A 13,688-nucleotide genomic window follows, 5' to 3' on the forward strand; every position below is an offset into this window, starting at 1 on the left:
GCTGCGCCACCAGGGAGGGCCGGAAGATCGTTTTTTAAGATGATCAATGCACACATTGTCATTGCTTAAAACCTAAAACTACTAAGTACAGAGAAGGAAAAACAATCACTATAACGCAACAACACTGTTAACATCGGTGTGTTTCCTTCTTCTGGGCTTCTTTGTGACATCCTTGAAATCACAGTCTAAATTCCATTTTGAATGCTGTGTTTGTATACTTACTAACTTCTGCCAACTTGCTGTTGAACAATCTTAAACCTGCTAGCAGCACCCAGATACACTGGATGTACTTTGAGTGATTGTCCACATTATACCACTAATGCGTCCCCTTGTTCTTTGTCCATAAATTTGCACAGTCACAAATACACACTTGCACACAACTTTCATTTTCTAAACCACTTGAAAGTTAAATTGCAGCTATTAGGAAGCTCTGCCCCCAAAGACTTCAACAGGTCACTCCCAAGAACATTCTCTAACATTACCAAAATCACTTCCAAGAAATTTAACACAGGGACAGTACTGAATAACCTGCTTATACGCAAATGTGCCCAGTTACCCAGGGAGTATCCTGGGGTTTATAGCTAGGTTTTGTGCTTTTTGGAAAGGAGGAATCTAGGATATAACCAGAAATCATACATTTTATATTTAGTTTTTATGTCTTCGTAGTCTCTCCATCTAAACCAGTTCTCCAGGTACCCCTCCCCTTTTTAAATCTTTGTTTATTTTGAACATATGCTGGACACATTATATAGCAGAGTTTTTTTTTTTTATTACAAAGTTTATTTTTACATCATTTTGCACATTTTTTTCCCACCTTGATTGTAATCTATAGCAGAGTTTTTAAAACTACTGTAAAGGTTATATATAACATAAAATTCACCATTTTTAAAATGTGCAACACAGAAGTCATACATTCATGTACATACATTTTCTAGTCATAGTGTTGTGCTGCCATCACCACTACTTAATTCCCAAACATTTACATCACTCCAAAAGAAACCCCATTCCCCTTAAGCAGTCTCTCCCACTCCCACTAACCTACTTTACACCTTTATGGATGTGCATATTATAGATATTTCATATAAATGGTATCATGTAACATAGCATTTCTTGTAACTGGCTACTTTCTTTCAACATATATTTTTTAAAGATTTATTTATGCATACAGGCCAGAGGTGCAGGGGCAGTGAGAGGCTTCACCAGAGACAGAGTAGGGAGCAGAACAGGCAGACTGACAAAGTACACTGCTGAGAGGAGAAGCAGGCGGGTCAGGAGAGGTCTGCAGCACCATGTGGGTCACTTCCGGGCCAGGGATGGAACTCATGCTGAAGTGACTTTAGCTTCTTAATGCTGTGCTTTAACCCGCTACACCACCAGGGAGGGCCCCTCTTTCAACAAATTTTATGTTGCATCCGCATCATAGAATCTATCAGTTTCTTTTTATGGCTGAGTAATATTCTACTTTAGAGACACACACTACATCTTGTTTATTCATTCATCAGCTGACTGACATTTTGGTGGTTTCTACTTTTGCGCTATTGTCAACAATGCAGTGAACATCAATACATACGTTTGCATGTGAACTTTTTTTTGTAGTTCTCTCAGCTATAGACCTAGGTGAGGAACTGCTGAGTCATGTGGTAGTTCTGTGTGTAACCTTTCCATGGCAGCTGCACTATTTTACATTCCCATCAATGATGGACCAGCCTTCCAATTTTTCTACATCCTTAACAACACCTGGTACTTTTCTTTGTTATCACATTGTTATCACAGGTGTCATCATCATTATCTTTGCCATCCTTGCGAGTGTGTTATGGAATGTCATTGTGGTTTTGACTTGAACTTTCCTAATAACTATTGATATTCAGCATCGAGACATTTTTATTCAAAAATTTTAGCATGTGCCATTAGAAAATAAACTTCATTTTCTAGAACACATTATTCATCTTAGTTATGTCTCTGAAGTCTCTAGAAATTCTTTCCCTCGTGGTGTCTCCACTATCTCAGTAGCTATTTTCAGTTATGGACTAAGCTAACAGCCTCACTCCACTGTAACATTGACTTACAGTCTGATGGATTTTGGAAATTAGATTTTTTTCTCCCCAGGCAGGTGCACCTTGGTAAAGATCACATATCCTTAAAACTTCAAAAAGATATCCTTGAAGAGCGACAAAGAGCAGATACCAAATACAAGGTTAGAATTACTGCTAATTTGATATCATTTATGACATTAAATATTATGAATTCCTGCTATATGCAAGATGTAATATCAGGAGAAAGAACATTTATAATTCGGGTGGGAGGCTGATGACAAGTTAATTGTTAACCATAATTAAGCTTGTGACTGGAAGTGTCACATAAGACCTATACTAACTATTGTGGGAAGTCAGAAGCTAGAGAGGAGAGAATTCACTTAATTGGATAGTTTCTTGGAAGATGTGAGATAACTGAAAAGTAGTAAAGAGGAAAAGGTAATTAATTCAGAACTTAAGAATAGCTCCAGGTCAGGTGGGAATTCTGGGTGTGAGGTCTGCCCCTGCCTTTGAGCTGCAGAGCATGACGATAAAGAGATCCAAAGTTAACAGCCAGCGGCCACACAAATTCCATGTCGGGGACTCTTAAATGTACTGAACAAAGAGAAGGAACCGCAGGGAGAAGTAGACTGCTCCTGGGTCGTAGTGGCACCCTGTCACATCTGGGGAGGAGATTGGAGAGGGGAATGATGGGCTTGTGGGACACCCCTGGTTTATGTGGCACGAGAGAGCCCTTCTTCATAAAGACATAAGAAATCTCCCTCTTTCTAAACTAACAATCTATTTGCCAACACTTTCAAACTGTCAGTTTCAGGGCATGTTAAACAAAGTCTGTTTATAAAATTTTAAATTTAAAAATTCTGATTGTTGGAGTTGACAAAACACAATTAAATCCATAATATCATATTTGTAAAAAATTGCTCATTTCACTTAGTGATGGGTATGTTTCACCCAGTGCTTGTTGGGTCTCTATAAGTTTTGAAGTAAAACAGAGTTGTATGCATTTGCATTCAGTTTTATTTATATACTTTTTTGATAATTGAAAACCCCAGCAAGATAGAGGGGATCCTGTTTTGGATGAGGAATTTCAGCGACTCGAGGTGGAAGTTAACCACAAACGGGTCATTCACAATCTAAATGAGGTGGGTAACTCTCCTTTCTTTGCAATCTAACTATTGGTTGCTCTTTATATGGTTATTTCAGAAGGCTAAACTATTTACTAGAAATCCCTTCACTAAGAGATAGTTAAACCATTTTTAATATGTGCCTACCTATTCTCTCTCACTAAAGCATCAAAACTTGTAACTCATGGTCCCCTTGACACTGACAACATTATGCACTTTGGCTTCTCCTTCCTGACCTCAGCTTCCTACTTCTTGGTTTCCCTTTTTGTTTGCCTTTGCTCTGCAGAGTCCTCAAGGTAGTCCCTAGGCCTCAGTTCCTTGCCTTTGTGCTTGTGGGAAGAAAGGCACAAGACAGGAAGGCAGAAGCCAGAGTCCTAGGCCAGCTATGCCATGGATTTGGGGCCTGGAAAAGTCTCTCCAGCCTTGTGCCTCAATGTCCTCAAATGTGAAGTGTGGGCTGTAGCTCCTGCACCTGAGGACCCTCCATCATTTGATAGCTTCTGGCTAAAACCCTATTTAAGTATTTATTATATATTTTTTTAACATCATTTTCCATGTTTGTACAACGTGTGCTTTTCCATCTCAGGTGTCATCCCTATGAAGTTGCCACCACCAGTTCACCCGTGTATCATCACCATAGTTCTTTGTGCCCTTCCCACCTCTGTTTTGATCCTATTCCCCTCTTCCCCACCCCGATCACCCCCCGCTGCAGAATGTCTCTGGTGACATACCACTTTTCAATTTAAACAATGAAAAATTTCTTCCTCATCTCCCCACGTCTACTATTCTCACCTTTCTTTCCTGGGCTTGCCACATCTGAGCTTTTGGTCACTCTTGTCCAGTCCCCTGTATTTTAATCCGGCCATAACATCTTGCCCATAGCTCTTCCACAGACATACGCGAATCCAACCTAGTTGTTGGACTCAACTAATCCAAGAGGTTGTTCTTGTATTTCTTTCCTTCCCTCTCCTCTACAGCCTACTAGTGAGTCATTCTTTTAGGAGTTTTCCTTTTCCTTTCTATTTTCTCCTGTTCAAGACCCTACAATGCCCAGGGCTCTGGCTGCCCTCCCTACACCCAGGCCCACCTTCCTCCTCATCCCTTTACTGACCTGTGCATACTGCGCACCCTCAACCCCCCACCCCCTGAGTGGGTGCTGTGCTGGTGCTGTAGGGCAGGCTAAGACCGTGGCCCTCCTCTCCGCCAGGGTCACACAGTCTACTCCTTTCAGTTCTGGACACAGCGCCACCACCCACCAAGTGACAGTTGCTGGTGTGTGACTTTATCCCGTGACCTGTGTGCCTTTGCTTGGGAACCCTCAACCAGACTAAATTTTGTTAAAACCCAAATCTCATTGTGTATTTTTGGCCCCAGCCCCCAAATTATTCTCTGTAATGCTCCGTACATTAAAGTGCTTAATAAATGCTCATTAAGGGGCAGAGCAAATCAATAATAACTTGATTTGGGATCAAACTCTAAAATGTTCTCATTAAATGTTTATGCCAGGAGGTTAATTTTTTTTCTTACATCATTTATTTTTGTACAGTGTTTGATTTTTCCCCTCAAGTGCAATCCCCATGAATCTCCCACCACCACAGCGCCTGTGAATCATCATCAGTGCCTCGCACTGCTCCCTCCCCTGTTTTGACTCCTCTGAATGCTCAGATCTAGTTTGTGAGTTTTGTTTTTTTCTTGATCCTTTGTTCTGTTTCCCTATATTCCACCCATAAGTGAAACCATCCAGTACTTTTCTTTTTCTTTCTGACATTTCATTTATTGTAATCCCTCCCAGCTCCATCCATGATGCTGCAGATGGCATGAGCTTATCTTATTTGATCACTGAGTGGTATTCCGTTGTATACAGATATCACATCTTTTTTGATTCATTCTTCTGTTTGCAGGCATTTGGGTTATTTCCATATCTTAGCTATTATAAATGGTGATGCAATAAATATTGAAGTTCAGGTTTCATTTCAAGTTAGTGTATTTGTGTCCTTTGGGTAGATTCCTAGTTATGAATTGCTGGCTCATACAGTAGCAGGAAGTTAATGTTTAATCTAAGAGTTTCCTCTGTTTTATGTTCACAGAAAGTCAAAGAATTTCATCCTAATTTTGATCCACTCATTAATAATACTTGGGTCAACAGGTTCAGGGCACAAAGAAGGTTTCAGCAAGCAGCACGCAAGGTGAGTCTCAGCACCAGATTGATATTTTAACTTGTTTAGTCATCAGCACAAGGAAATGGAGCAATCAGATTTTTATAGTAACTTTATTGAGATATAAACCATTTTATGCCACCATAAAATTCACTCTTGCCAAGTGTACTATTCAATAGTTTTTAATATATCCAGTCATACAGCTACCCAGTCTAATTTTAGAACATTTTTATCACCACAAAAAGAAATCTTGCTCCCATTAGCTGTCACTCTGCAACCCTGGGCCCCTGGCAACTGCTAACCCACTTTCTGTCTCTCTGGATGTGCCTATTTGGGACATTTTGTGTAAATAGAATCGTGCAGTGTGTGGCCTTTTGTAATTGACTTCTTTCATGTAACATGTTTTCAGGGGTCATCCATCTGTACCTTGTATCAATACTTCTTTCTTTTTTATGGACAAATACCATTTCCTTGTACAGCTCAGCCACGCTTTGTGTATCTGTTCATCAATTGAAATGTGGGTAATTCTCACTTTTAGGCTGTTACAAATAATGATGTTATGAATGTTAAGTTCAAGTTTGTGAATGTATGTTTAAAATTCACTTGGGTATATATCCCTAAGAGTAGAAAAGCTGGGTCACCTGGTAACTCTAGAACAGTAGAGAGGACAGTGCGAGATTGTGTGAGATGGTATCTGTAATGCCCATGTTATAGCTTCCCCTTCAGAGTGTGTCCCCTCACTGCTCTGATTTCTTCATCCTCATCTTGGTCTCCCCACCCAGCAGACTTCGACCTTCCAGTGGGTTTTTGTGATCAGGAGCAAATGAAGACTTCTTAGACTCTCTTGCAATAAAGGATAAGGTTCTTTCCCCTCACCCCCCACATTGCTGCACACTTATTCAGCTATCCCTTTGATCTCCATGTCACATCTGTCCTCTTCCAGACACACCAGCTCATTCCCTACCCATCAGCCAAAAAGCCACTCCAGCTCTCTGTCTCCACACCTGTCTGTTACACCAGCTCAGTTCTCTCTTTCCTCTAAGAATACTGGAAGCTTTAGCACTTAGCCATCGCCATAGCAATTCTTGTGTCTTGGCTCGTCTATAGATCTCTTGTCCCTGCCACTGGCGTGGCTGCCATGGGGAGCAGAGCCTCCCCTCCAATGGGAGAGAGCAATCATTAAGTCTCAGACCCTGGAGTCAGGCTACCTGCCTTAACCTCTCAGTGCAACCTCTCGTGGGCATTCAGACCTTAGACATCTACCATCTAACCTGTGCTTAATTTCCTCACCTGTATCTGAGGATAATAGAGTTATTGTGAAGGTTGAATGAGGGAGTATGCATAAGGGATTCCGACAATGTATGTCATAGGTAGTCTTTCTTTTTATTATTTTTTAAGATTGATTTATTTATGCTTTCAGAACTGGGGTACAAGCCAGAGATATGGTGGGTGAGAAGATTCACCAGAGTCAGAATGGGGAGCAGAACAGGCAGATGAACTGAAATACACTGTTGAGGGGAACAGCGGGTGGGTCAGTAGAGGTCTGCCATGCCTATGGGTGATCTCCCTGGAGGGGGGATTGTACTCGAGCTGCATAATGGCTTCATAATGAGGTACTTTAACCGGTTGGCGCCAGCAGGGAGAGCCCATAGGTAATCTTTCAAGCAATGCTTTCAGCCTGCACTGGTGGTGGTGAACTGGAGAGGTGGAACTCACTGCTTCAGAGACCTAGGCCCCACCTCCAAGACTCTGTAGAGCTGTGCCTGCCATGGCTTTGGCTGGATGAGTTCCGTTTACACACAGAACAGAGGTGGCCACCAGATGTTCAATGTGGGGGAGAAAGTTATGGAAAGAGGTGGCATAGTGCTGTGCTCTAAAGGAGGAGAGCACAGCTTTTGACAACGGACCAACAACAGCAAGGAACTTGCCAGGCTGACTTCCCCACTGGTGGGACACTTGGCCTCTTTCGGAGCAAGCCCTATGGCGTTAGAAATATATTGCCAGCAGTTTTGTTCTTTGTTCTGAATGGTAGCTCAGTCTTCTCACATTCTCCAGCAAGTACTATCAGTCAGTTGTGCAAGGATGTCCCTGGCCTGATGACTGCCTGTCATCTCCCTGGCTCACTTCTTTCCTGGACCACTGTGACAGAGCTCTCTGCTTCCAGTGCCCAACCCTCCCTCAGAGTTTAAGTTCCAAAGCTAAAACCTCTACTCCCAAGCATCTCACTGCAACTGCAATAAAATGCACAGTTTATGGCAGCCACAAGGTCATACTGGTTTCTCTCCATTCGTTAAACTCACCCCTGTTCAGGAACAGGATCTTTGTACATGTCAATCTCTCTGCTCTCAACTCTCTTCACAAGATCATTGTCACCTCATCATTGGAATCTCAGACCAAACCTCACCTCTTCACCTTCCCTAATTATCCTCATCATGACCACACCCCACTTCCAGGCCTTCAGGCCTGCCCTAGCAGGTGTATCATCTTTCTAAACAGTGTTTATCTTATTGTTAAATCTTATTGTGTTGTCTCTCCTGGCTCCCTCCCTTCCCACCCCACACACACATGGAACAACAGTTCCAGGCAGGCAGGACATTTGTATGCTCCACCTTGTATCTCCAGTACCTTGCACAGAGCCAGCCACAGAATAGCCTCCTCAGACTTGTGGTTAAGTGAAGAGGTTCTCTGCAAGAGAGACAGGGGTGTTCACCCTAGAAGGAGTCCCTTTCTGCTGCAGCTCTGTGCACAGGCAGCCCTCGATTTCTGTGGCTGCTATGCTGAATGCAGAGCACATTGGGCTAGAGTTAATAACACCACCCACCATCCATGTCCTGCAGTCCTGCAGTTAGTCTCTCCTTCAACTCTGAAAATAACTCAGCAGGATATACTATTCACATATCCCCAGAAGAAAAAAATGTAGAACTAATCATTCTTTTTACTCTAAAAATATCAGAAAACCAATATCTTAACTCAGGTGGAGCAAGGCCAGATGACAACCTGCTCATTTTCAGTATTTAGCCAGGTCAACATGGCCCAGACCTCGAGCTCCCTGTGGCCACTTTTGCTGTGACTCTGCCTTAGAGTCGTGGCCTCAAACCTTAGTTGTGGTCAGCGAAGCAAATTGAACTGAACATGTACCAGTAATAAATTGAAATCATGATTCTTTCTAATTCCAGATTATGATCCAGCGACGATTATTTAATATGCTGAATGCTGTTCGCAAAATGGACAAAGAGGCCATAAGGAGAAATCTCAGTGAAGGAAAAGAATCAATATCACAAGGTAAACGTACAGCTATAAAGGACAACAGTGCTTTACCCGATAAGAGCTCTGAGAATGAGGTTTCTTTATAATGATGTTAGTTGTATAGGCACAAAATATTTTCATAAATCATGTGTGTTCGTTTCAATGGCCATTCTGACAAGTTACCACCACTTACAAAAATGCAAATTTATTATCTCATGGTTCTGGCGATCAGAAGTCTGGAGTCAAGGGGTCATTAAGTCTTGTTCCCTCTGCAACTCCAGGGGACACTGTTCCTGTCTTTTCTGACTTTCTGGGGGCTAACTACATTGTGGGCTCATGGTCCCTTCTGCGTATCACTCAGACCTTTTCTTTCTATCATCACACCACCTTCTCTGCCTTGATTACTCCTGCCTCCCTCATTTTTTTTATGATTTATTTATTTATGCATACAGAACTGGGGTAGAGGCCAGAAGTTGAAGGTCAATGAGAGGATTCACCAGAGATGGAGTGGAGAGCAGAACAGGCAGATTAACAAAGTACTCCCTGAGGGGAGCAGCGGGCGAGACAAGAGAGCTCTGCCATGCCATGTGGGTCACTTTCAAGGCGGGAGATCACACTTGAAGCAGCTGGGGCTAGCTTGCAATGTTGCCTTTAACCTGCTGCGCCAAGAGGGAGGGCCCCCTGCCTCCCTCTTTAGGGCCTGTGGAATTGCTTTGTACCTCCTGGTCTAATCCAGGACAAGTTCCCCATCTCAAGATCCTTAATTAATTACAGTTGCAAAGTTCTTTTGACCATGCAGGATGACATATTCCCAGGTGACAGGAAATGGAATGTGCTTGGCGAACCCTCCTTCCACCTACCCCAGAACACAGATCAGACCACGTGGTCTTTGGCCGAATTACCTGCCCATCGTCAGACCTGGCCAAGTGTTCGTGTCTGGGCGGTTTGGTCATGGCTCGATCTCCCATTCTGTGCCCTCTGTGCTGAGTCTTGTCCTAGTCTTATCACCAGATTAGGGCACTCCTCATGTATATGTGCTAACTGGCTGGCTGGATCTGGTGTTAGCGCGATCTAGACTTCCTCATAGAACTTTTTTTTTTAACATTTTTTTATTATATTAGTTTATTTTTACATATTTTTATGCATCTTTCCATCTCAGTTGCAATGCACATAGAACTTCTATCTCGTATTATCTTTGCTACTTCAGGAAATTCTAGCTCTCTGGTTCCCAGGCTGATGGGAGCTGTGGTAAGCCCATTCTTCCAAAAGTCAAATCATCATCTTCTTGCAAAGCGTGTGTTTCTGATTCCTAGCTCACATGCAGAGCCACAGGGCACCACTGAGCCTCCCAGACGGACCTGCCTGCCAGCGCGAGCCAGGCTCAGGCTTCCTTGTGCTCCCGGCACGACCACTCTGCTCCTCTCCAAGATCCAGATGTGTGTTTCATTTTTCATAGCATTTACTGCATTTTAATTATCCCTTTTTCCTCGTATTGTTTTTATATCTCTGGTACTCAAGTTTCTAGTAAAGACACTTTGAAAATAGTGTAAAGTTTCCCCGTGAATTATGTACAGGTGCCCGTAGAACGTCTTCCCAGCCTTCTTTCGTCTTTGTCTTTGCTGACAGGCAGAAAGAATATTCATTGAAGAAATACTTAAAATTAGAAATTATAATGTGGGGGAATAAAAACGAAATTTGTTTTGTTGAAGAAAGGGTTGAGGTAAAGAACAGAGGGAACACTCAAAATGGAACCGTTTACAGCCTTTTTGAAATGGTATGTGGCAAGGAATAATTGGCATGAGGCAAATATAAAAGTGGTGGCTTCACATAGAAACACCTTCAGCATACAGCATATCCCGCCACCACCACCACCACCACCGTGCTGTTTTGTTTGTCACCCACAGAGACTGCCTGTAAATTTGTGCCTCGGATGAATCAAGATGATTATTCTGATCATTTCTCTGTATCACCCATGAAAATCCTGCCCTTCACCTTCCCATCTCACCTCACTACTCCAACTTCTGACGAGCTGGTGGGTGCTGTCAGGCTGTGGGGTGGGAGCAGAGCATGCTCAGGTGTGTGTAGGGTGAATACCAAGACAAGTCCTACCTCAATCTGAGTCCATCCACCTCCTCTTGAGGCTCCCAGTAGAGGCCTGGGCCCCAGGGACTCGTGACCATGGGAAACTAGGATCTGCTCCTGCCACCACCTGGCACCTGATGCACCAGCACTGGGCTCTCTGGTACCTGGGCTGGGTCCTTCCCAACATAGGCCCCAGCAAGAACATGAACCCCATCTGACTGTCTGAGAACCAAGCCTGAGAGCACAGGGCAGACAGGGGAGCATCGCTGTAGATACTTAAGAATAATGGAGTGGACTACTTATCCTGAGTTTAGGGACGGGAACACTTTACTTGACAGAAAAGATGGGTGGCCTTGTCCTTACTCTAAGCGTGAAGATGAAATTTTTAGAAAGAGAGAACATGTTGGAATTCTAGGCAGACCCTCCAAACCATTACCTCTAAGGTCATAAAAGGGGAACAATGATTGCTTCTCTGATTAGGAAAAGGGCATGATGATCTCCTGTTCCACTAGGGAGGGACACAGGAATTAGACAAGGACAGAAGTGTATCCTCAGCCTCAAGGGGGTTCACTGCTCTTCAAAATATTCTGCATGCCAGACCAGGGCTTCTAGAAGACCAACTCTGAGAATCGTGGACTGGTCTGATTTGGGCATCTTGAATCAAGGCCCATAGAGGCAGGTCTAGTGCAACTGAGCCCGCTAGCTATGTGGACAAATGGACAGACAAGAGGAGGCCACAGGCCTTAACCCAACCTGGTGGTGAGGGCTGTGGACCCAGAATCTAACATCTAACCCACCAGACTCACTGCTGCATCACCCCCTTGGCTCCCTTGCCCTGGCCTCTCTCACCCAAAACCCTAAGCAAGGCAGCTCCTCTCATCCAGGGCAACCCCCAAAGAGGCCTGACCCCCAGGAGTTTTTCTAAACTTGGCTCTTAGCAGCTGCGTGACTAGATCCTTCCAGCCTGAAGGGGATTCTGGGCGACACTGCAGCATCCATAGCAGTAGAAAGTAAAAAATTCATCCCATCTCATACACCAAGAGACGAGAGCAAGGGAGTGGCCAGTGCTGTATGCACGGCCCACACATCAAGTGACAGTTGTCTCAAAAAGGGTAACTTTGAGAGTAGAACTGTTTATTTAATATTCAAAATGTATGGAAATTGGATAGCTGCTTTTGCTTATTATTGACTGTACTCGTTTCTGAATTTACACACTTTAGGCTCCTGATGGCCTTGGACCAGTCCCAATTAAAGCTTTAGACCTTCAAATCAAGCAGAGTTATTCCTTCTTCAATCTGCAGGTCAGACCTGTCATCAGATGTCAGTTCATTGTGTTTCTCGGGAAGTGAACAAAATCATCTTGAATTTGAACTGTGTGTCAGTTCTGTTATGGACTATACTATGTGGCTCATGGTGTGTGTTTTCCTACTGTTGTTTTATGGTATGTGTGAAGTACAGTGTGCTCTTTTTCCTGGTGTGGAAGCCAGAATCTTTCTTTACTCTGAATATACCATGTGATAGGCATCCATGAAGCTTGCTAAATTACTTCTATTAGAAACTTTAAGAAAAAAAATAAGATGAAGTGAACAAAAATTAGCCAGCCCTTCTTAAGGAATATGACCCCTTCTATATTTGGAAATATAGATATTTTCAGTTGACAACCCAGTGTTGGGTGTGTCCGTTACGCCGTTAAGTACAGGGGCTGTGTACTTTTGCTGGAAGCGGGGCTGCACTGAAGTCTCTCCAGTGCTGGTCAGATTTTCTTTTTGTAATATATTTTTGTTAATATTTATTTATTTATGCATACAAAAACTAGAGTACAAGCCAGAGGTGCGGGGGTGAGAGGATTCACCAGAGACAGAGTGGGAAGCAGAACAGGCGGACTCAACACACTGTTGAGGGGAGCAGCAGGCGAAACAAAAAAGGCCTGCCGCACCATGTGGATTAGCTCCCTGGCCGGGGATCGAAGTCAACAGTGGCTGTGGACAGCCTCATAATGTAGAGCTTTAACCCATTGTGCCACCAGGGAGTGCCCAGTGGCTGGTCAGATTTAACTGTGGCCCCAACTGATGGTTTCAACAGGTGCTTGTTTTCTTTTCACCAGCAGGCTGCTTGGAAATATTGTTGAGAAATAGATCCCACTAAATGGTAAGGGGCTTTTAAGGCTACTTACTCATTGGTCGTCCTTCACCCTTAGGTTCCTCAACTGTACAAAATTAAGGGGTATCAGCCCTTCTGCATCCAGAAGGCTGCAATGAGCGACAGGCCTCGGAAGCTCGCTCGAGCCCTGAAGCAAGGAGCTGAGGTAACCGGTCTCCAAGGATTGCTCTCTCTCCTTCGCCCTCGTGCTGGTGACACAGTTAACACAGTGCTCCTGGTCCTGTCCTAGGATGAAGCCACCACCATCATAACCCTGCCAAAGCACGAAGCCACACCTCAGCTCCCTGGCAGCTCCTCCGTCTTGAGCATGAAGCCCCCCGAAGCCTTAGCAGGGTCTCCAGACTATGACCCACTTTATATTTTTGTAAGTGACAACTGGCAGAAGTTGTGTGTTCTGTGTTCCCATATTTACACCGACATTTCGTCAAAAAACAGAAACATTAACTAGGGATGTTTTTCCCTCTCAGGAATGTCAAAGACTAAACAACATCTCACCTTTGAGATTGCTTGTCAGCATTGATTGTTTGCACAATGTCAGTGTTTATATCTTTTCACATTTATTTTTATGAAATAATCTTAAGATCTTTTCTACATTACAAAAATGTTTCTGCATTATTCTACGCTTCAGGCTCCCTCTGTGGGCATCATCACCGCCACACCCTCCTTCTTTCTTACCCAGGAGTTCAGGCCTGAGCCCCCAGCCTATCCCTGGCCTTCGCAGCCCCTCTGCACTCAGACTTCGTCTCCCCAGCTCTCCTGACCCATTGCCACATTCACACAGCCACCAGCACAAGACTTTCCCCCCAGTCTGGATGCTCTAGGACCTCCCTGGTTGATTTACACTTTCTTTAAAGTTATGGGAGAGCATTTGTTTCTTAGCAGTGGAT

At 43.7% G+C, this 13,688-nt stretch overlaps 1 protein-coding gene across 1 annotated transcript in view; it reads left to right on the forward strand.

Moving 5' to 3' along the window:
• CFAP221 (cilia and flagella associated protein 221) overlaps positions 1-13,688 on the forward strand; it is a 79,691-nt gene that overhangs the window by 52,073 nt on the left and 13,930 nt on the right. Inside the window, exons 11-18 of the mRNA XM_004674718.2 lie at positions 2,107-2,194; positions 3,086-3,175; positions 5,245-5,343; positions 8,490-8,601; positions 10,464-10,591; positions 11,862-11,942; positions 12,839-12,946; positions 13,031-13,165. Of these exons, the coding sequence (XP_004674775.1) occupies positions 2,107-2,194; positions 3,086-3,175; positions 5,245-5,343; positions 8,490-8,601; positions 10,464-10,591; positions 11,862-11,942; positions 12,839-12,946; positions 13,031-13,165 (841 nt within the window). The remainder of the gene's footprint in view (positions 1-2,106; positions 2,195-3,085; positions 3,176-5,244; positions 5,344-8,489; positions 8,602-10,463; positions 10,592-11,861; positions 11,943-12,838; positions 12,947-13,030; positions 13,166-13,688) is intronic.

Source organism: Condylura cristata, unplaced genomic scaffold (assembly GCF_000260355.1).
Source record: "Condylura cristata isolate star-nosed mole 26May11 unplaced genomic scaffold, ConCri1.0 scaffold00002, whole genome shotgun sequence".
NCBI classification, from domain to species: Eukaryota; Metazoa; Chordata; class Mammalia; order Eulipotyphla; family Talpidae; genus Condylura; species Condylura cristata.